The sequence below is a fragment of the Trachymyrmex cornetzi genome, unplaced genomic scaffold, assembly GCF_001594075.2.
Source record: "Trachymyrmex cornetzi isolate Tcor2-1 unplaced genomic scaffold, Tcor1.1 scaffold412, whole genome shotgun sequence".
Taxonomy (NCBI): Eukaryota; Metazoa; Arthropoda; class Insecta; order Hymenoptera; family Formicidae; genus Trachymyrmex; species Trachymyrmex cornetzi.
The window spans coordinates 306,668-330,070 of NW_017298876.1; the positions used below are offsets into that span (position 1 = coordinate 306,668).

Genomic DNA, 23,403 nt, shown 5'->3' on the forward strand with positions numbered 1-23,403 from the left:
GCCTTTTCGTCCTGCGATTTGGCGAGCTGGAGGAAACGCGCGGAGTGACGAATGTTGCGCACTACTCTGAAACCGCCTCACAAAGAGTTCCGACACAATTTCCCCGATTTCAGATCACGTTCCGTTGCCTTTTTCCGTTTGCACTAAAATTTGCCACACTCCGACAACGTTCTCTGTATGCTCTTCTTATCGCACGGTTGCACGTGTATGTGTGTCTATGATTGCGTGTGAATACTTCGCGTCGCAAAGTCCTACGGAATTGCCCGATTGTCGATGTACGAAGGACGAATTCGAACCAATGATCATCGCCTGACCGATGATTTCAGATACACGCACCACTAAGCTCAAAGTCTCGCGTGAGAAGTGATCCTCGGTCAAGATTTCGATTGGCACGCCATCCATGTTCGAGCTCATATTTCGTACGATTCTTTTTTGAGCTACGTCAGCTAATATCGGTTGTTGCTGTTGCTTGACAAACGTTGCAAGCGACGTTTAAGCATGAGATTGGCGTCAGTGATGAGGTCGTGCGACATATGAAATAGTCCTGGAGTCCGCTTCTTGAAATGAAGATGGCAGATGAGTGATGGTACCGGTGACTTTATTCAGTATAGACGAAATTAGAGGGAGGCTGTTGTGTAGTATGGCCGGTATTAGCGACGATTTTGGTAACCGGGATTACTCGGATTGCCTGGCTGTCGCATACCGCCACCCCTACCGCCGTCACCGCCTCGTGAAAAACCTCCACGGCCACCTCGTGCACCGTGCTGTCCACCTCTCATTACGCCTCCGGGTCCGCCTGAATTAAGTCAATAATGAATTGGTAAATAAAAAAATTTTACTAAGAAAATTAATAAATTGAAGAAGAATAATCTGGAAATTACCTGGTCCACGTTGCTGTTGCTGTTGCTGCTGTTGACCACCCATGGAGCGCATGCCACCATCGCCGGAGTTCAATCTGCCACCACTACCATCCAACATGGGCCTGGGTCTCACCTTCTTTTCCTCCACGTTCAATTTTTGTCCACTCTCGTCAGGGTAATAAATGGGCTGAAATGATCATAATAAAAGCAACAAGTTCTATTTCTATTAAACGAGACGATATATATGTATATCTAAGAGGCAAACTTACCAAGGAATTTAACACCTTGGTCACAACCTGTTGATCCTCGAATGTGATAAATCCATAATTAGGTACTCGAGCGGTATTATTTCCTTGCGGTTTACATCTGTCATTCGATTTACTGTGCACGCGTAACTCAGCAACTCTACCATAACGTTCGAATACTTGACGCAAATCATTTTCAGAGGCGTTGTGTGGTAAGTTGCCTAGGAAAAGTTGATGAGCGTCACTGTACTGTCCCGGTCTTGTGCCACGACGTTCTCCGTCTAAGATAGATAATTACACGTAATTATGTGCAAAACAAAATCCTGTTTAAAAAAATGAAGAATTAACTAATTAAAATAATTACAAAGTAATTAATATAAAAATAATCAAGATTTATAGGAATGTGCGGCTAAAAGGGCTCATTTCCATATTACTTTAAATATGGAAGTTTATATTCTGCCTTCTAAGTTATCTTATCTTCTTTTTTTTTACCTTGTCCCCTTTGTATTAGTCCCCTTTGTACTAGTTCCCAGTTCTTTTTACCTCTTTGAACTAATCCCCCTCTCGGAACGCGTTGCTGCTGAGGATGCTGCTGTTGTTGCGGTGGTTGATTTCCGCCCACTCGATGCGCCTGTTGTTGAACTGTAGATACATTATTGGATACAGACATAGACGTCGGTCCGTTATTTGCAGGATGTAATGGCGACCTATCGTCCAGACGTAGATTCGTCATAGGTGGCTGTAAAGAAAAAGAAATTTATTCATCCTCTTCTTCATATTGATAATGACATTACGCCAAACGAAACTTACCGGAGACATGGATAATTTAGGAGCTTGAGGACTAGTAGCACCAGTAGGACCGCTTGGGAAAGACTTTACCAAATTAGCATACGTCTTGGGTCCGCTGCTGTTGACAGTAGCGCTGGATACCTGATGTTCCGGTTCGATCTCTTGTGCGGATGCAGTAAATGTTTCTGTCTCAGGTTGTTCATTCCTCTCCTCTGTCTGTGCCTGTGGCTCGTTCTCACTTTGCTGTTGTGGCTGCTCGCCATTGCTTAGCTCTGCCTCCTGTACAAACTGAGATTGAGGAGCTGGTTCGGCTATATATGGATGTTGCTGTGCAGGAGGCGGTGGCGGCGGTTGTTGTTGTTGTTGTTGTTGCTGCTGCTGCTGCTGCTGCTGCTGCTGCTGCTGCTGCTGCTGCTGCTGCTGCTGCTGCTGTGGCGCTTGTTGATTGATCACCTCCTCGTGCACCGTTCCGTTCAACACTTGCTGTATCACCGGATGAACCTTACCAGTAAAAACAAAAAATAGAAAATTGCATAACCCATGGTAAACTATAAAATCTGGAAAACTTAATTCTTTACTAATTTAAATCTGAGCATATAGAAAAAACTGTTTGCATTATACAATATGTTTGCAACTTTAACCTTTAACCGATCGCGCCGCAGCACTGAGTGTCGCAAAACTTGTTTTTCTGAAAAATCATTGATAATGCAGGTCTTTTTTTATTACCGACCTTCGGTATTCCCTCATTTAACGTTAAATTTTAATATTATATTTTATTATAAATATATTTTACTTGCTTTTATGAAGATTGTCCAATTAATCCAATTATTATGACTCCTAAATAATAAATTTGTGATGCGACACTCAGTGCCACGCACACCCACTAACATTTAACCAAGAGGCGCGCTCAGTTAAGAGTTAAAAACCTTAACTGGGCGCGTCTCTTTTTCGACAATGCAATAACAATAGAAGATGGTATCGGATAAGAATTGTTCATAATTTTAGACGCGTATGGCAACATTTATCAAGACACTGGCAAATCCACTTGTATGTGAGAGCCAAGACCTCTCCATATTAAGAATAGAGGCAGTATTGTTTGCGAGTTATTTTGTATTTTGTTGTGTAGCTGTTGTTTATACCGGCACAAAGTTAACTTTAGCAATCGGTCACATTATCACATTGTAAGTCAAATTTCATTTTTGATTCATAATATAAACATATAGTCTTTAAATTGTGTATTTAAAATGTTTCTTGTTTTATTTCGTTCTATAAGTTGTTTTTTCAGTGTACGTAATTTAGGTAATATTAGACAGCCTTAGATTTGCCTTTGACAAACTGTGTTTTGTTATAGGTGAATATGGAGAAGATATGAGGCAAAGGAAAGAAGAAAACGTAAGTTGTTAAGAAAGCAAAAGATAAGGTAAGTAAGAGAAAAGATGATAATAGAAGCGAGAAAGCAATAGTCTGTTCCGAAAAGTATATTGGGGGAGATAGATTAAAAGCTACTGAAACAAGAGACAGCATTAAAACCATGCACAGATAATACTATAGGGACTTTTCAATAAAAGTTTTATTTTTTTTAATAAATATTTCTGTTCAATGCCATCTTCCAATTTACAAGAAAACCAAGAAAATATAATGATATTTAAAAAATGTAAAAATTAGGTACTTCTACATTAAGAAAAAAACAATTATAAGGGTGTTTGGTACAAGAGTAACGTTTCATATACTTTTATGTATACTATACGTAATTTTTGTCGTCCAAAAAAATGAAATCTCGGAAAAGCATAAACTGTCCGATACCATCTGACTTCCTTTTACGTCTTTATGTTTGTTATACTAACGTGTGGTTGGGGTGGCGCAGCGTAATACATCGGCTGCTGTTGTTGCAACGGAGGTTGCTGAGTCGGAATGAGAGGCGGTTGAGCTTGCTGCTCAGCAGCTTGAGCAGGAGCCGACAGTTGCTGCGCCTGAGTTTGATGTTCATCTTCTTCAGGTTCAGATCGACCAATTTCCTCCACTTCTCTTTCGCCGCTCTCACCACTATCCCCAGCACTCACGTCAGCCTCATCTTCATCGGGGAATATCAAGTCTTGATAACGGAAGATATCATTGTGCACGTAGTAAGTTTTGGGTGCTTGCACAGCCAATACGAAAGTCTGAGTAAATCGACGCATTGGTTGCCCGGCATTAGACAGTTCTCCAGATACCTACATGACAATAAAACAATGAATATGTAATTACATATAATAATTATGTTTATTAAAATCATCAACATCAAGTGCTAGATTTCATAAAAATATATTTTAAGTAAATTAAAGGCTATATAAATATTATTTAATAAGTGAGTTATGTTAAAAAATTAATGATGCTTTGTGAAGATAATATATGCAATATATTAAATTTCTGCTATTATATTCTATTAAGAAATAAAATACAATTGTAATCATATAATTTCTGGTGGTTATGTTAAATTCTCATCTTACATAAAGTTAATGTAATTTACCTGGACAACAACTCCATTTTCAAGAGTAAGCTGAGAATCAACTTGGCTTATTTTGGCATGGCAATCGCGAAAGTTCAGTTGTTGAATCTTTTGATGTATTTGTTTTTGACCGATCGCCGGGGTACACTCTCGATTAGAATCCAATCCGCCGTGCACGAAGGAAGAATGCTGATTGTAGAACCTAATAGTAAAATTTACAATAATTATTGCGGCGTTTAAAAAATATTCCTGCAGAGAATAACGCGTTGCTCCGGAGCAACTGACTTAAAACATTTATTCGCATTGCTTGCACTTTTTGCGTTCAGGATCTTGGCTTTCTCTCTCAACAATCGAATATATATTTATCTCATTTAAAGTTTTTGTGATTTCAAGCAACGCGAATAGACCTATAGTTGGCAGATTCCGGGTTCGATTCTGATCTTTAGGGTGCTTCTCCACGACAGTCGGAATTTCGGAAAACAGAATTTCAGAAGTCATACGACCAATCAATCATTTAAATTTAGCGCGTTGTACAAACGAATGATTATGATTGGTCTTATTATTTTTTCGAGATTCCGTTTTCCAAAATTCCGATTGTTATGGGAAAGTTATAGCACTTTAGGGTGCTAATATATTACTCCATATATGATTAGAGTCATAAGAGGTTAAAAAACAAATTCCCTAAACACACGTGTTTATTGCGACACGTTTTATATAGTCATAAAAACTTTAAATATTTTGAAGGAAAACGTTAGAGGAGACTTATGTGCAACAGTTGAAAGACACCAATGTTTGTTTACTATTATTAAATTATTGTTATTCCTTGAATAAAATTTGAACTTGTTACAACAGACAAAAAATCTACGGCATAAATTAAATTGGAAAAATATAGCTTAGACAACATATTACCTGTGGAGATGGGCAGGCGCCTGATTCAGCAATGTATAATACTGTCGGACGAACTCACGACCGACACTTTGTGGAGAGGGAGATGCCTCCATGACCATCTTCTTACTTTTTAGCTTCTAGAATATTTTTTCGCTGGAAACAGCAAACTAAATGTTCAAATGTAAAATCTTAAAATTATTAAGGCAGATATCTGAAACAAAGAAAAATACATTTTTATTAGAGAGAGAGCATCGCGGTATAATTATAACATAAAGTTGTGGATTAAAAAGAAATTTATTAGATTTGTGAACACGGCATTTTTTAATATATTTTTAAGTATAATTTATAATATTCAAATATATTATAAAGTCTTTTTATGTTTCAGTACAATATTTAATTAAACAAATCAGAAGTATTGTATAATATTAAATATAAAATATTTATTTTAAAATGCAATTAAATTTATGTTTATTAAATTAATAATATATTTCTCGCAGAACATGTATTAAGTGAATAATATTTCTTGGAAAACACATGGCATTCTTATTATAACGAATAATCAAATATAAATATCTTTCATGATGCATACCAATTATGAGAAATAAATTCATAAAATTTGTTTAAAAATGTAATTAATCATATGTGTAATTTAGCGATATAAAAATGAATATTGTTAAAACGAAAGAAATCAAATTTCATTGTTTGAGGCATTGTCGTCGCAGATATTTCAAGAATATATTAAACGCACGCACACGTTCATTATATAGACATAGTCAATGCTCTATATAAACGTACTATATTTTATAACTCATGAATATTTTATGATTCTATTTCTAATCGGATTTAAATTACTGGCTGATTTATTCAATGCCTGTACTACTCCGCTAAATTATTTTCCACGTGGAAAAATATTACGGTGATTTTCACGCGATGACCCATCCAGAATCTTTTAGTTCTCCGAATTCCAGGTATACACGAGGTTGCATTTTCCCTTGCATGTAAAATCCATGGGACGGCGGGGGGGGGGGGGACCCCCCGAGCCCTCCCGAAAATCCCATCTCGTTACGCAGCGCGCAAATAATCGGAACGATACCTACATGCGGCAAACACAAAGGGATTGGCGACGCGCGTAGCTCAGCGAAGCGCATGGCAAAATTTTCGCATGCCACCACCTCTCTTCCTCTCCTCTCCCCCTTCCATCCCCCTCCCCGACCCTCGAGATCTCTTTGTCTCTCTTCATACCTTGATCCTAAACCGCGCTGAGGATACTCGGCGTATCCTGCGAAGCACGTGTTTCTCAACCCCGAACGGAGAGTCCATTTCCTCACGTATCCCCATCCGGGAGTTCGTGGAGCAGGATGAAACAAAAAAGGGACGAGGAGGAGAATCGTGAGAGGCGCGCGAGAGAGAGACAGAGAGAGAGAGAGCACGCCGATGAGAGCGCGGATGCGATGGGAGAGGGAGATAAAGAGAGAGAGAGAGAGAGAGAGAGAGAGAGAGAGAGAGAGGCGCGCGGTCGCGCCCGGTCGCTCGCGCAAGCATGGCGATGTTTCCCGACGACCCGTACCGCGCACGGGAACACGCCAACGCGGACGAGACGCGACGTCGAGACTGTCGAGAGTCCGTCGGACGGAGCGGATCGCGACGGCGTGGCTGAGATAGCCGACGGGCACGGTCTCGGAGTGACGCTCGATTCCAGCGTTGGCGTTGGAGGCGTGCGTCTCCCCTCGCATCGAGCACGAGGGAGCGATGGAGCGAGCGATCACCGCGACGATGGCCTCGGCGATCGCAATGATCGCAATGATCGTAGAGCGTTTAGCGTGGGGGGGTGGACTTACCTGATTTCAGGCGGTCTCGCGTGCGGCACACAGCGGGGACGCAGCTATCGGGGGGGCACCTCGGTACGACCGGCAGCGGTTGCTTATCGCGCGGGAAGCCGACGGTGTCGCGAACGATTTTACGAGGGTCGGTGATGCCTCGAGCGATCGAGCGAACGCCACAGACACAGAGCCCGCAAGTGGCGTAAGTTCGTGGTATTAATTATAAAAACAGTTCGCGATTTCTCGTATCTATCGTCGTTTACGCGGCTTATACTTGTACTGTGTAGTGGTATCGACGGCACTGTGTCAGCAAATGCGCGCAGAGGCAGAGCACCGCCAGAGGAACTGGCGACACACGAATACACGCACGAAGGCGTCGTGTAGAGACGCAGACGGGCGCATCGGTCTGCTCGGTACCGGAAGCACCTGAGCGCCGGTGAACACCGGTGTTGAAGATACGAAACCCGGAACGCCGGATTTTCATTGGCCAGAAATGATGCACCTCACGAGCCGGAATCTTCCGGCGCACGCGCTACCGTTCCTCGCCGTCTCCTCGTTTGTCGCAGTTTGTCGTTTCCGTGCCGATCGCGCATCCATATCGCGCACGGCCCCGATATCACGTGACTGCTTCGAAATGCCCATGAAAACGCGGCTTTTTCAAATCCTTTTTCAAATCTTTCCAACAGATCCGTGGATGCTAAACCGATTACCCAACTCGATCAAGGTCGATAGTACTTTTTTAATTCCAAATTCGATAATAGTGGTGACACCTTTCATTCAGTTTTTACATTATATTATGAAATATATATCATCCTGTCGTACTCGAACTCATACATCTGTTCTTATCTAACATATGCCAGCACCATCTATCGCAAGACCGCGCAACTACTGCTACATGGACTGTCGGCTCTGTTGACAGTCCCGGTCTTCGCAAAGCACCTGTATACTAGAGTCCTAGATTTATCAGAGAGGCGCAACCGGCTTAAGTCAGTATGACAAAGGTGCTAAGGAGAGTACTAAACATGGCCGACATGCTATGAAACTGCCTTTAAACTATGTCAAACGATAAAATGGAATAGAAATATGTCCCCAGTACTATAAATGGCTGCCAAGTCACGCAATTGGTCAGATTGCAACAGCGAATCAGAATGCATAACACCGGTTGCGACTCTCTGATAAATCTAGGACTCTACCGTATACACGTATATTTTCCATTCGGTGACGATACTTTTTTTCTAGACTTTCAATCTTCAAGCCCCTGGGGCTCTATTCTTGAAAAGAAACGTATACGAAAGTCTAGGGAAATACTATAGTATACGTTACGTATACTGTAGCACTTCCCTAGACTTTCGTATACGTTTCTTTTCAAGAATAGAGCCCCTGACTGATCTAGTTGTTGCGTCGCGTGAAGTTGTCTCCGTCTCCGTGAGTCTCCGTCTCGTAGAGTTGACGGGGATGAGCCAGCGAGCGGCGTGAGCGCCGTGAGCCCGAGGCGGATTCGCCAATTCGGGACGCTGGTTCGGAGTTTAGACTTTCGCGGATCATGTAGCTTATTGCGACGAGTTTTCGGGTAGTCGTTTCCTCTGATTCTCTTAGCGTAGGAACCGGCTCGCATTAGCAACGTTATAACAAACGAGCCCGTTCGCGTTCCATGACTTCTCCACTCGATCACACGTGAGTAAAACGCACTTTGACATTTCGCCTCGCGACGCGACGCGACTCCGCGTTGAGACGCGATCGACCGATCGTTTCCAAGTTCACGTAAAACCGAGAATTCTCCAGAATTCTCCACGCGCGTATGCGCGGCTGGACAGACGGGGGGAAGTTCGTGCACGTGAAACGCATTCCACGTCCGTCTGTTTGATGAAACGGGAAATATAGGATATGGTAACATGGTTTTAGGTTAACAGAAGATGACAGTATTAGAAACGGAGGAAGACGCAGATAAACGCTCGGTTCCTCCTAGAAAGAAGTTCTGCTTGTCCCTGTCGGGCCGCGGACGTGCAATTCCCATCGTCGTCCCGCAGCCCCCTCCTACATCCACAAGAGGGGGCCTTCTGGATAGAACAGATTTTTCATTCAGTATGTATGCTTCTCATTTATTCTTATTTATTAATGATATCTTATTTATAATTGCCCAGTTAATACAAAGTAACAGTGACGTAACATCAATATTATAATTTCACTTAACAATCTATATAGCACAATTGTTCTAAATACGTTCCTACATTTTAACATTTCTATGTTTCTCGGATACTGTATAGAATGTAACTGTTATCTATAACATATGCTATTCTATTTATATTATCAAGTGTGAAATCACAACGTTGGCATTATATTAGCATTAGTTGATGTTTACTAGGTTGTTGCATTGATAATTGCTTGATAAATATGAAGCAACGATAGCATAACATCAATATTATAATTTCATACCCAACAATGTAACTATTAGGTATAACATATGTTACATTTATTGCTGAGTAAAATTGTAATATTGATATTATGTTATTGTTAGTTGGTATTTTTATTAGATGACATATAATTTTCTTGAAACATATATCTTTGATTATACTTGATTCTGTAAAGGTACAAGCAAAATGTTGAATGGCTATCGAAATCAGCTGAGCAATCATCAGGATGGAAATTACGACATGTCTGGTACCAATTCGGAAGGATTGAAGATAGCCACCTTATGCAATTTAGGAAATACCTGTTTCCTCAATAGTGTATTATATACTTTAAGATTCGCGCCTTCCTTTCTGCACAATTTACATCATCTAGCCACTGACTTGTCTAACCTAAATGACAAGCAACTTCAGACAAAAGTAAGTACTAAATAAACAGATTAATTTATTAATATTTTTGAAGCTTCCATGGGTGCTTTCTATATAAAGACTATGCGTTTTGTGGGTTTTCTCCGTGTCCAGATTCATTCTTAGAATGCCAACGTTTTGTAAACCTTACAGTCCACTTTATCAGGGCGAGGAGCAGCCTGATACTGAGCTGTTCCTTCAGGCCGTTTCCTTTATATTATGCTGCTTGTTGGAATGGTGAAACGTCTTTATATAGATTAATTTGATCTAAAACGAATTTGTTTTTTTGTTTATGTATATGCATACGTGTTAATCCAAGTTTTAAATTATCAATATTTTTTTGTAGGCTAAATCTTCTTCATTAGGTAGAACTGGTGTATCGCTAACATCGAGCAGTAGTCGTAGTTGGAGCAGTAAAGATCTATTGGCATTAGCTGGATCAACATCAGAAGCCAATAAACCACGTATTCAAATAGCCACTGAAAGATTACACGAGCTCTTTATGGCACTACGAGCATCGGAAGTAAGAGAAAATAGCGAACCGTATCAACCGGATGCCTTTTTACAAGCTCTTAGGTATGTATGCTGATGCCAAAATGTTGTAAAAATGTTGTGTTTCGTGTTTACATTGCTTTTGCACTGATTTTATTATAGAGAAGTAAATCCAATATTCGAAGGAAATCAGCAGCAAGATGCTCATGAGCTGTTAGTTTGTTTGCTTGATAACATTAGGGAGACTTTTCAATTATTGGTCAGATATAGGGAGAGCCAATTTGGTCAAAGCAATGGTGGTTTTCCTGAATTTACCGCAAATCACTCGTCAACAGACACACAGTCAGAGAGCAGCAGTTCCGGGAAGAGAAGCATTCGTAAGTCCAGAAAGAAGAAGAAGATTACGAGCAGAGGGAGTTCGGTATCTCTTGCGCAGCCAAATACAAACGGCGTCGTAGGATCTGCGAGACTGTATGAGAATGGTCACGCAGAGTTTGTCGAAAGTAATGGCGAGATTGGAATGCGTAAGCCGGAAAGCAAGAAATGTTTTATCTCAGAGGATTTTGAAGGTGTCAGCCTATTGCGCACAACATGTCTCGAATGCGAACACGTGACGGAAAGGAAGGAGACATTTTGCGATATATGCGTTCCCATTGACATCGATCGTTCGAATGAGAAAGGTATGCACTTAATTAATTTTTGTTTGCAGTACATGTGAGATCAAAAGGATGTGCTATTATTAATAATATTGTTTAAGTTCGTGCGACATGTTCTTCTATGTTTGTATAAAGTACTTTATATAATCAAAGGAATAGAGAATGGGGGGGAACAGAACAGAGGGTCAATTATGTATCTTGAAGCAAGGTCAAAAGTAAGATTTACTAAGTCTGTTGACCAATGAAATTACAAATATTCTAATAAATTCACTTTTATAACTTTTACCTCGTTTCAAAACACACAATCGACCTTCTATTTTTTATTCTCTATTCCCTATTCTTTTGATTGCGCGGACTCTTTAAGATTTAAAGCTTTAGGACCCGCTGTTTCATCTTTGGATAAACTGGGTAATAATTTATCTAATGGATAGACAAAAGAGTAAGAGAATATAAAAGAAGAGAGTGAGCTGAAATTTTTTTTCGATAGATGGAACAACCTAGCTTAAATATTTTATACATTCCATAATTAATCTGCGATTCATAGTAACGTGACTTTTCGTTTTAGATCATGATGGTGAATTGGTGGATAGCAGTGAAGTATACAAACGTGCTGTAGTGACTAGTGAATTGCTTTGGGGTAGGGATAAGTACTGGTGTGCACGGTGCCTACGGTATAATGAAGCTCGTAGAGCCGTATGTTTTCCTTCCTTACCCAGACTCCTTATCTTGCAGTTGAAGAGGTTTTCTACAGCTGCTGGGTAAGTCTTGTACGATCTTTCAGCACAATTAGAAACAATAAATAACTGAAAAGTATAGCTCAAAGTTTATAAAAGATATCGAAAAATATTTGCATATTTTAACATTTATAACAATCATAAAAGTAGCAGTTGTATTAAAATTACATAAAAATATTTTGCTAATTAATTTTCATTAAGGAGCTTATTGCACATGTAATTTTGCTTTTGAGTTCTTACATTTATTATATTGAAAAACTTTTGCAATATTTTGCATCGCGATTGCAATCGAATTTATGTTTTCAGTTCGATGGAGAAAATCAATAATCACATGCCAACGCCACTTACTTTGCAATGCTTCTGCGAGGAGTGCAGTAATGATGAGACCCATGGGACGACAGCTGGTAGTAGCACGGAGACGCGACACGTGTACAAATTATATTCGGTTATAATGCACCAAGGTGCAACGATGACCGCCGGTCATTACGTCGCTTATACACGTTTACCCGACGAACCTGCGTACGCAGAGTATTCCCAATGCGATCGCGACAATAAGCGGCAGAATTTAAGCCAGGCTGGCACCGCGAGCGCGAATTCGTCATCATCTTCTTCCTCTTCAGACAAACCATCGGGTATACTCAAGTACTTATACAGAAGCAAGCCCAGCACGAACGAGAACAAGGAACAGCTGGTAAATAGGATCGGCTGTCGTAGCATGGACTGTTGCGGCATTAAGCGAAATAAACAGGGCGTCACATGGTTGGAGTGCGATGATGAGGCGGTACACGTGATCCCACTGCGAGAACTCGAGGACAAATTGGCACCCAATGCGCGGAATTCGGCCACCCCTTATCTCTTGTTCTACGTGAGGTCGACGACGTAAGCCGCCGTTTTTTGTCTCCCTCCCGTGACGGAAGTTTAATATCAAAATGTCTCGGTTTGGAATTCCAAGCGAGGCAACGAGCACACCATGACAAAAACGGGCCTCGTTCTTCTCATACTTGCCCTCTTCCTTCTGCTCTCCCTCTTCTCTTCCTCCGTATTCTTCAATAATTGCGCGCTGTGATGTATCGCACATTCCAGATTACCCAAGTTCTTCTTCCTGTATACGTGCCGCATCGGGTTTTAGAGAGGCGAGCGTGTATTATTTTCGTAGGAAGTAAAACTGTCTATCGCCAATCATGTTATGTAAGTTAGAGTCCCGGCGAGATCGGACGGTATACGATGAGTCGACCTCTGTACATGTAACGAAACACCATCGAGCTCGACTTAACGAATGATAAAGCGAGCGACGCGATTCCGCGCGTAGATGACTTAGCCTTAGTTGAGACGTGGAACGTTTTATCATTCAGTTATCTGTAAAATAATAAAAAAAATTATGTATTCTTGACACACACCTGTCTACCACTGTGCTTTGTGCCGTATCGCGAGATGGAGGCACCTAACCCAATCCTTAGAAAATCTACACGCGACTTTATACGGATAGACGTCATTGGCGACGTAGCTTGAATATTTTAAAACGTCGTTTATTACAAACGTCTATCGTTCCACGAGTACTTTCCGATATTAATCGATCACACGCTGAAAAGTGGCACAATTCAATTTCCATCTCTTTGCGTAAATAAGAGTTCTTTACGTGATTCAATTTTGAATTGCAATGTAACAAGGAAGCTATCGATGCACGATCGATGGAAAGAAATTTTTTTTCATCCTCAGCCGTCAGCGAACTCTTGCTAAATTCCAGTCAGGGATAAATTCGGCGAAATTTTATCTCTCCCGTATATGCGCATACGGTCTTTCGTAATGTCGCGTGTACACATGCTGAAATATTTGTATAGTGTCAGCTCAATCATACGTGGCTACATCCATATATCGATCATTTTCATAGGGGGTCAGTAGTGGAGTAACATTCCACCTGTCAGTCGTACACATAGTAGTTCTTACTACTTCCAGACGTGATACATTCAGTAGTTCATATCTCTTAGGTGGAACACGTTCCTACACGGCTATGTTCTCCACGACATTCTTCGAGTAAGGCAAAAGGCAAGTGGCTACATTAATCAAATAATATTATTAATTAAATAAAATTTTTTATACTTGAAGATTTAATTAGCAAAATGTACGAATAAGAAATCAATTTGATCAAAACTTTTTGTTCCTATAACATAGCATTTATTAATTAATTTGAAAAGAATCGTGTATCAGCAATTTTTATAATAACTAATTCTTTATTTTTATTAAAATATAATTACGAATTTATATCTTTTCTAATGAGTCCTGCATTAATTTACATTGATATCTGTTACTTTGTATATTTTAGACTTTTAAAGAAATACACTTGAAAAATATCTATTTCACCGCAAATTATTTAAAATATTATTTTGCTGCGTATTATTTAACGCAACGCTATTACTAATAAATATTTCTTACAAAGAATCTATTATAATTTTTACATTTCAATAACGGTATTCAGATTTTATGTTCCAAACATTTACATTTTACGTTTAGAATTTCTTAATAAGTTTTCTTGTTTTTTCTTAATGAGTTTTTGTGTTTTTTTTCCGAGTACACAATGCATCCAAGACATATTCGTCCGTAATTATTAAGCATCGAATTCATTATCATTATGGTGAGTAAAGTAAAAAGGAAATAATTGTATATTGACGTAAACACACAATTTTCACCATCAAAATTGCGTAAATCGTGTGCAAACAGTTTCTATCGCGAAAGACCTAGCAAGGACACCGGCACGATGCATAAATCATCATTCCTTTGGCCTCTCGACATTAATAACTTCCGCGATGAGAATCTTAACGGAAATTTCAAGCTTTCTTTTTCACGCCGTATATATTGTATACATTCGCATTCTGAACGGGCGTGATCGATACACAACAGTCGTAAAGACACCGACAAACTGATGTCGCGACGCGACGTGACATATCTGAGCACGCTGTTCACGAAACTGTCACGCGTCATCGAAAACATTTCGTTTCCGTCGAAGAACCGTTTGTCGACATTATCGAAATGAATCAACCCAAATACGTCCAGCGTTTCGTCGCGGGATACGGATTTCAACGTCGTCTTTCCCGCGATGTGTTTAAAGCACACGGCGAGATCCGCAGTAGGTCACTTATCACCACGTATAATCGCCCAGTCGAGTCTGCAACTGCAACGCAGTGCACCGTCTCGTGAATGGTATACTTATGCAACACTAGAGTTGAATGATATAGGCATGAGAAAAAAAGAATATCGCACGCATTATTTGACCGCAAAATCGATGACGCGCTTTGTATAAGAGTCACTGAGTTAACAAGTCGTGAATAAAGAACTAGTCTTTTTAACAAAAGATTCTGACAGGGGAACGCAATCAATCAACTGTACATCTTCGATTTTAATAAGCTTTGGATACGTTAAAATATTAGTAAAAACAAAAGATACGATTTTCTAAATAAGCGTTAAGTGTCACACCGTTAAGAGGGTGAAAAAATCTCTGCCTTGAAAAAATTGGTTTTGTCTTTTCGAGTGAATATCGAAACTGAACTGAAAGATATAAAAAACCGTTTTGAATAAAAGTTAAGTAGTTTTAAGAATACTTTATAATAATATTTTTTAAATATTTTTAAAATTTTTCATTTCTTGATAAATAAAAAATTTGTTAAAAAAATCTTTCTATTATTATTATAAATACTTTTACAACTATTCAACTTTTATTTGAAAGATTTTTTTATATTTTTTATAATTTAGACGATATTCACTGTGAAAGAAAAAAACTGATCTTTTTTTCTTAAGAGAGTTTTATTCCTTTAATGTGCGACTCAGCACTTTTTTATAAAAAAAATTTTCATTTTTGTTTATACTTTAACTTGATATATCCAAAGCTTATTAAATATTAAAATTGAAGAGAGACAATTACAGGTTGTGTTTCCTTTTATGAGAGCATCTCCTGAAGTCATGGAATAAAAGCATATAATTTATTGTAAGTTTTATGTAGAAATCAATAAAATTTCATAGACCACTTTTATTCATTACTCACATAAAATTTGAAAGAGGGAATTTCAATACTTAGTTTAGTTGGCAAATGATAGCACAAGCATTTCTCATTAAATAAAATTGCTTATCTTCATATTGTTCAAATCATTATTTGTATTATTCCCGCAAAATACGAACAGTAACATATATTATTACATTTATTTTATAATTTCCCACTCAACAATATGTTGTGTACAACATGTAATATAACACATGTACATAATTACAGTTAAGCCAACGTGATCTTTGTTTCCTGTTTTTTTTTGCTTTTTTCCACTTTTTATTTCTTGCCTTCTTCGTATGAGATAAGAAACACGTAAAAATAAATGCGATTGTCGATATAAAGGTTGCAAAGAAGAAAAAAGGAATGAGTTAAAAAGTAAGAAATAGGAAGCAAAGAACATTGTGGATTAGGAACACTGTAGGATAGGAAATTATAACATAGACATAATATTATTATTAGTTTGTGTTCTGCGAATTGTTACATGTATTTTAGTTTAAATAAGATTAAAATCATTTTAAAATTATTTTCATGGTTATGCTTATTGCAGGAATATTTAAATTGAATTAATTATCATTATGAAGCACCAACAAGTAACCGTAGACATGACGAACATGGTGTTTACCGCTTGCTCCTATTTGGCACTCGCCGGAGCGGTCTGGATATTTTTGCGGCTGATCCAGGCTTGTTTTTGGCTACCGAAACATTTGAAAAGGCAAAATGATGTTCAAAGAATGTTGCAAGATAAGGTAAATTTGACTGTCTTTCAATAATTTTAATTGTGTTTTTTTTCTTAATCGATGCATATGCATAACGCAGTGCACATTGTTAACGATATATGAAGTACATAAACCGTACATACTATGTACATATTTATAATGGAATCTTATATTTAAGACCGTTTCAAGTACAATCTTAAGATGTCGTAAATTTTATAGTTTAAAGGAAAATTTTCTCATTTTATGTTAATTAATTTTTAAAGACATGCTTATTTTCTATTAAAAAATTTTTTTATTCAAATTCTGAATCGTTACCAAACTTTTTATATTTTGAAACATTTGACATTTTCTTATTTTGTTAAAAAATACGTGTAACATATCCTTAAAAATTGTGGACATTAATTAAAATGAGCAAAGATTTATTTAATTCTCCCTCTTTTTTTAATGATTTAAAAGCAGTTAATATGAAAAACTTTTAACATTTTGACTGTCATGTCACTTACATTTCGACAAAATTCATAAGAATCCTATCACTCTTATTTACATATATTTTATTTACTTAATTAAAAATAATTGTGCTAAGTACTTTAAGAGATTAAAGACACAATGTAAATAAAAAGAACAGAATGTAAAAATGACACATTATTATGATATTGATTAGATTTATTAAGTTCAACGTCAATATCAGCAGTCAAAATGTTAATATTTCGTGAGATAATCATTAATTATTACAAATGTACGATTTTTTAGGTGGACAGTTATGAGAAATACGTGTTAGAATGCGAGGAGAAGGAAAGAACAGAAATGTTGGATCAGATCGATGATGAGAAGAAGAGTCTCGAGATGTCAGAGAAGTGGAAGGAACGAAGGGAATGCCTCGACATGCTCAAGCGAGAATTAGAAAGAGTTCGCGAAGGTAAAGACATGTCCGATTGGGACGCCTTGCTGGACGAGGAATTGAAGAAGCACGAACTGGAGTCGAAACTTCTGGAAGAGGAAGAAGAAAACGAAGATTCTAAGAATGACGTTAGTAAAGAGAAAAGCGATAGTGAGAAAGAAACAAAGAAAGTTGAGATCGATACCGAAGCGAAGAAGAAGAAGTAATGACTATATGTGTTTTAAAAGTGCCTTACCGAGACTTTACGATAGTTCTTTCTTATGAAGAAACAATTGCGTGAAAACAAAAATCTCCCCTCCCCCCCCCCAAGCAAATAAATTTTCGATATATTCCGTACTAAATGCTCACGTATGACGTATAATAATCAAATAGTCACAAAATGCCTTAGTAAAATCGGAATTTAGAAGATACCAATTTTTTTACTGATTTGATGATATTTTACTGAAAATTTATTCATTTTCTTATATATATATTTAATTTTATTAATTTTCAATAATCGTTAGAAATGGGAAGTAATTTACATAAATATTACAATAACAGTGTAACAACCGTGTAATAACAATCGCATTACAATTAAAAGAGAGATAAATAGCTGCAAGTACGCGCAATACATGTAAATGTGTTCCCAAAGCAGAAATTACAAACAACTATTACTTTTACACACATATAAAATATATACATACAATATATATGCATATTATATATGTATGATACACATACATATGTCCAGTAAACAAAAAACATTTTAACATTACTAGAATGTTGTTGAAATGTTCCAAAATGTTTCTTGCCTACTGGGTGTAATTAAGCAAAGTAGTAACTTCTTAATCTGAACATTCATAATCCAAGAGTGAAAGTGAATTAGTTTAGACATATGTACAAAATACTGTATTTGTTTCGCCCTTGTCGTCATTACCAGGATCAATATATGCAGAACAAATCGTGAACGTCTACCTCGAGGAATTCGTGTCTACGTGCGCATTAATATACGTCACAATTTATTTAACCGTTAGGAACTGCGGCAGCGATCCTATAATAGGCTCAATCGTAAATAATGTAAGTGGCATCGTATTTACTCACATATGTATATCTCATTGTGACGACCAGCGACGATATCAGCGATGTTACGTTATATACATTTACTTTTGCGTTTAGTGTGAATATTTTACGATATGTTTTAGATAGGGAACACGTTTTTGCAACTATAAGAGAATAATTAATTATATTATAGAAGAATTAATATATATCACTCAACAAAAAATAGGAAACACTTTAGAACACGCTTAAAATTGTACAATATTCAGAACACCGTAACTCGGTGAAAAATTATTGCAAATAAAAAATCAAAAAAGTATTTGAAAGCTTAAAATCTCTACTTTCAAAATTGGTAATAGATATTTCAATCTGATTGATCTTTTACGGAGCTATACGGACGCAAATGGATACCTGTCAAATCTGAAAATTTTGTACAAATTTTATAAAAGTCTACGGCGTGAAGTAAAAATCACATAAAAATGCAATTTACATCAATCGAAAGAGTAAATCTTTACCTTCAATTTATTTTTTTATTGAATGCTGTATGATTTTTCTTCACCGAGTTATTGAAGCAAAAATGATTATTTTTGCTTCAACGTTCAATAACTCGGTGGAAAAAAATCGTACAGCACTCAATAAAAATGCAAATTGAAGATTCACTCTTTCGACTGCTGTAAACTGCATTTTTGTGTAAATTTTACTTCACGCTATAGATCTTCGTAAAGTTTGTAAACATTTTTCAGATTTGACAGGTATCCATTTGTGTCCGTATATTTCCATAGAGAATCAGTCAGATTAAAATATCAATTACCGATTTCGAAAGTAGAGATTTCAAGCTTTCAAATGCTTTTTTGACTTTTTGTCTGCGATAATTTTTTACCGAGTTATGGTGTTCTGAATATTACGCAATTTTGAGCGTGTTTTAAAATGTTCCCTATTTTTTGTTGAGTACTGTATATTGCAATATATGACAATTTGTACGTATACGACGTGTAATTTCTTGACTCTGTGTTTTTATATTACAACATAATATTATAGATATTTGAAACGTACACGCAGCAATTTTTGTTGTAGAATTAATAAAATGATTATGGTAATTACGATATTCGAGAACTAATTATTCTTTTAAATTTTCTTTAAATTTTCTGTTAAAACTTTGAAGGTGAATATCTCCATTTTGGCACCGGTCTTTGAAATTTTAACTATCTATAGATAAAATTATTTTAAACATAATATCCAAATTTCAAAAAAATCTGTGGAAAATCAATTTCTCAGAGAAATACCTTAATCTTACGAGTATTTTTGATTTCAACAAGCAGATGCATGCGTCACCTTGGTCACCTTTTATCTGTCAGTGAAAAAGCACCATCGTTTGTTGGCGCAGTTACAACTAGGGATGCACCGGATCATAAAATTATTGGATATCGGATATCCGAAAAGAATGTAACATCGGATATCCGATATCCGGTCGGATATCCGAGAAAACAATTTTTCGAGTCGGATATCCGATATTTTCCAGATATCTGATCGAATTCCGGGACAGTGTCTAAAAAAAATGGGGCTGAGTAAAAAAAGAAAAAAGGGAACGAAAAGAACTGTTTTAATAGAAATGATAACTGTATATAGAAAAAAATTGTAATTTTGCAGCAATATAGTATAAGATATTATAGCATTATAAGTATAATGTATACTTATTTATAGAACATTTATATAATAAAACATCAACAATTTAATGATATAAAATTTCAACTGAATATATTCCCAGATACTAATGATATTCGACTATTCGGTCGGATAATAAAAAAGTGCCGGATAATACCGGATACCGGATACTTTTCGAATATCCGGTGCATCTCTAGTTATAATAGAAGCACATTGTAGAACAGCCGTCAATCGTTGTTCCAGAAAACAAGCAACTTCACGTGCTGCGCAGTTACCGACATTCATAGCAACGATTTCGACGCAGGTAGTTGACTCAGTCGCCGCTAAATGGCGGTGGCAGTACAAAAGAGCATCTCATCTGCATCGAGTAGGGCGTACATCGTCGTGACGGTGACGTCGTCGGGTAGATGACGACAGGTGTGTCGGAGTGGACAGCTAGTAGCATATGCGAGATCGGTACTAGGTAGCGCGATGTGAGGCGCAGCGCGACCCGCTTCTACGGGGTGGTCGACAAGCGCTCCCCCGCCGTCCGTTTTATTCCGCGGCGTGAATCGAGCGTGAAACCGAGGCCGTGTCGATAATACAATAGCGCCGTGGCGTCGTTTCCGCGCGCGCCAGCGGCGATGCGGGCGATGCGGGCGATGCCGAGACAGCCGACCGGCGGACGGCGCGTCGCATTCTCGTGAGGTGCGTTCGTCCTATGTACAGACTTGTCGCGAGTCCGAAGGGCACCGGTGACGGATGCCATGCCGCGGTGCATCCCCCCACGGACGAGGCGAATGTTGAGAACGACAGCGACGACTCCGCGTCGTCCTGTCAGCTAGGGCACGCCGCCACCGCCAAGTAAGTAAGTGCCGAACGTAAGTCGCTACTTTTTGCTGTCAAGCTCCTGTTTGCTCTTGTCAATTATCCTGTCCTGTCGCGAAATCACGCGAAACTCGTCAACTCGTCGTATCTGCCCTTCCGCGGCATCGTCGCCGATCATCGCGGGCCTTATCAAGGCCTCGACACGGTATTCTAATGTATCGACCCTGAGCCTGAGCTGAAATTAACGTGGAAAGTATAACTGTCCTATTTTCTATCGCTCTAATTCTATTTTGATTTAGCTGCGGAGCTATTAATAATGACGAGTTTCGCGACACGCGACGAATGTTGCGAATTGACACGCGTGGCGTGAAACTTATGTTTTCGATGAGAATTTTTTAACACCTTTGCGCTTTGCAACTTATGTAAATCATTGCTCCAGCTTGTCGAGCTGTACATTCTTTGCCTCGTATTTCCGTGTGTATTTGGAGAGTGGCACGCGAGAGATCAAAGTTGCGCGCCGGCGCGAGCGTGTGCAATTGTAACCTCCACCCTCTCGTCCTAACCCTTCTTGTTTTCATCTATATGTTTATAAATATTTGAATATTAATTTTTTTTTACGTTCTGAACAAACAAAGACTTTACGGCCTACAGAAAAGGCTAAGCAAAAATATGTCTATATTTATTTCTTTTTTTTTTTCTTCTGTTTTAATGTGACAAAGCTATAAATATAACGAAAATTTATATTATCGATTTAATTAATAACTCTATTTATAATGCTATTTGCGCGTTCAAGAATTTTTTTGTACGTTCTTAACAAATAACGTAGGAATTCTATGTCCAGAAAATGCTATAAGCAAAAATATCTCCTTATAAATTTTTTTCATCCGTCTAAAATTCGTATCGTATTATATTGTATATCTTTTTCTATTTTTTTCTTTTTTATTTCTCCATTTTTAATATGATAAAGCTTAATATGATAACTATACGTTACAAAAATTTAAATTACCGATGTAATTATAAATTCCATTTACAATGCCATTTGCGTGTTCCAAAAATTTTTTTTCATTTAACAAATGAAAAAAATAAATGTAATAAATTTTTAATTTTTATTTATAAAAAAATTTTAATTACCTTCATTTATGATGTTATTTGCGTGTCCAAGAAAATTTTTTTTACATTCTTAATAAATAATGCAGGAATTTTACAGCCAGAAAGGATTAAGCAAAAATACTTCTAGTTTTTCTTTCTCCATCTCTCTTATCTAATATTATGAAACTAAACGTCATGAAACATAATAAAAATTTAAATTACCGATTTAATTGACTCCATTTACGATACCATTTGCGTGCCAGGAAACTGGTACGAACACCGGTTTATCTGTTTTGTTTTAGAGATATATATATATATATACTGTAAATTTTGTGAGGTGGACGTGACATTGGGGGATAATAAGAGGTTGAATAATAACAAAGTCAATCTCTTTTGCACATGATGCATTGCGAAAACCGTTGCTGCACGCGCGGCGCTTGCGGCTTGCAATATATACGTAAGGAGAGCTCGCGATCGATGCAGTTTGCGTGTCTTTTGACGATCTCGACGCAGAATCTCAACTTAGAAACGGTTAACAAAACGTCGTAGAGAAGGTCAAGGACTTGCTTCGCGTAACCGTGTTTCTCTCACGGAAAAGGACGAGACTTATCTCGCGACGCTTTCGATTCTCACGACATGAATATACCTATCCTTTCGCTCAGCGAAAGCCAATTTTGTGAGGTCATGTTTCAATCGAAGATCAAGGTTGGATTACAGGTTGAAATTTCAGATTTCGATGTAGAACGTAAAATCGAGAAATCGGATGCGCTTTCTACGTAATATTTATGTGCATTTTTTATTAAATAAAGCTTGCGAAAAGTAGCTTTTAGTGCATTCTGATTCTTGTATAAATCGGTAATGTTCTTAAATTGCTATTGACGACATGAACGAAAAATTCGATAGAATATCAACCTCACCGTGTATACATTGACCCCCTCCTAATTCGTATATCAAAGTTAATTTTTGTACATTATATAACCGCTAGTAACCAACTCCTAGTAACATCTCTTCTGCAGAGCGATTTGCTATTTTTATTCTAAGATAACGCTAAATAAAAATTTTTTCGGTATATAAATATATGTGTTTTACTTATAAAAATAGTCAAGAAACACGAAAAAAATTATTTTCTTATTTGTACGACAAATATGCGTTGAGTATATACGGGGGTTATTTGTGTCCGCGCTCGATTTTGAATATCCGCTGCTGAGCGAGAAAATGATATCCACTGCCGGGCTTTCACGGACATCTTCCTCCATCTTACAATTTTTTTTTAAGAACAGAACGGCGCGTTTGTACTCATTTGTTTTCAAAATATTCATAATTTAAAAAATCGCCTGAACACAAATGACCCCCGTATATATATGGTGAGGGTTAATATCTT

The 23,403-nt window shown here is 37.7% G+C and overlaps 4 protein-coding genes across 7 annotated transcripts in view; 3 read left to right on the forward strand and 1 right to left on the reverse strand.

Annotated features, from left to right (window-relative positions):
- Window positions 1–222: 222 nt before the first annotated feature.
- On the reverse strand, window positions 223–7,480 carry rin (ras GTPase-activating protein-binding protein 2). Of its 2 annotated transcripts, XM_018512478.1 has the most exons (9): window positions 7,106–7,480; window positions 5,289–5,478; window positions 4,401–4,581; window positions 3,739–4,104; window positions 1,916–2,395; window positions 1,649–1,844; window positions 1,130–1,386; window positions 882–1,047; window positions 651–796 (listed from the first exon to the last, which is right to left on the reverse strand). In XM_018512478.1, the coding sequence occupies exons 2-9, from the start codon at window positions 5,384–5,386 to the stop codon at window positions 651–653; spliced, it is 1,890 nt and encodes a 629-aa protein (XP_018367980.1). In that variant the 5' UTR covers window positions 5,387–5,478; window positions 7,106–7,480. The 2 variants fall into 2 exon arrangements, with proteins under 2 accessions (XP_018367981.1, XP_018367980.1); XM_018512479.1 differs by lacking the exon at window positions 7,106–7,480 and having other exon boundaries at window positions 223–796; window positions 5,289–5,386.
- Window positions 7,481–8,522: 1,042 nt separating this feature from the next.
- On the forward strand, window positions 8,523–13,268 carry Usp1 (ubiquitin specific protease 1). Its single transcript, XM_018512477.1, has 7 exons — window positions 8,523–8,761; window positions 8,990–9,169; window positions 9,674–9,912; window positions 10,247–10,476; window positions 10,555–11,072; window positions 11,614–11,806; window positions 12,089–13,268. Exons 2-7 carry the CDS (start codon window positions 9,001–9,003, stop codon window positions 12,663–12,665), a joined length of 1,926 nt encoding a protein of 641 aa, XP_018367979.1. The 5' UTR covers window positions 8,523–8,761; window positions 8,990–9,000; the 3' UTR covers window positions 12,666–13,268.
- A 241-nt stretch (window positions 13,269–13,509) lies between these two features.
- On the forward strand, window positions 13,510–17,828 carry LOC108764321 (stress response protein NST1). Of its 2 annotated transcripts, none has more exons than XM_018512482.1 (3): window positions 13,510–13,825; window positions 16,363–16,561; window positions 17,282–17,828. In XM_018512482.1, the coding sequence occupies exons 2-3, from the start codon at window positions 16,391–16,393 to the stop codon at window positions 17,633–17,635; spliced, it is 525 nt and encodes a 174-aa protein (XP_018367984.1). In that variant the 5' UTR covers window positions 13,510–13,825; window positions 16,363–16,390; the 3' UTR covers window positions 17,636–17,828. The 2 variants fall into 2 exon arrangements, with proteins under 2 accessions (XP_018367984.1, XP_018367985.1); XM_018512483.1 differs by having other exon boundaries at window positions 16,397–16,561.
- A 2,770-nt stretch (window positions 17,829–20,598) lies between these two features.
- The window catches only part of LOC108764338 (uncharacterized), a 78,709-nt gene continuing 75,904 nt past the window's right edge, over window positions 20,599–23,403 (forward strand). For both annotated transcript variants that reach the window (XM_018512515.1, XM_018512516.1), the window contains exon 1: window positions 20,599–20,969. In XM_018512515.1, coding sequence (XP_018368017.1) covers window positions 20,827–20,969 — 143 coding nt within the window. In that variant the 5' untranslated portion in view covers window positions 20,599–20,826. The remainder of the gene's footprint in view (window positions 20,970–23,403) is intronic.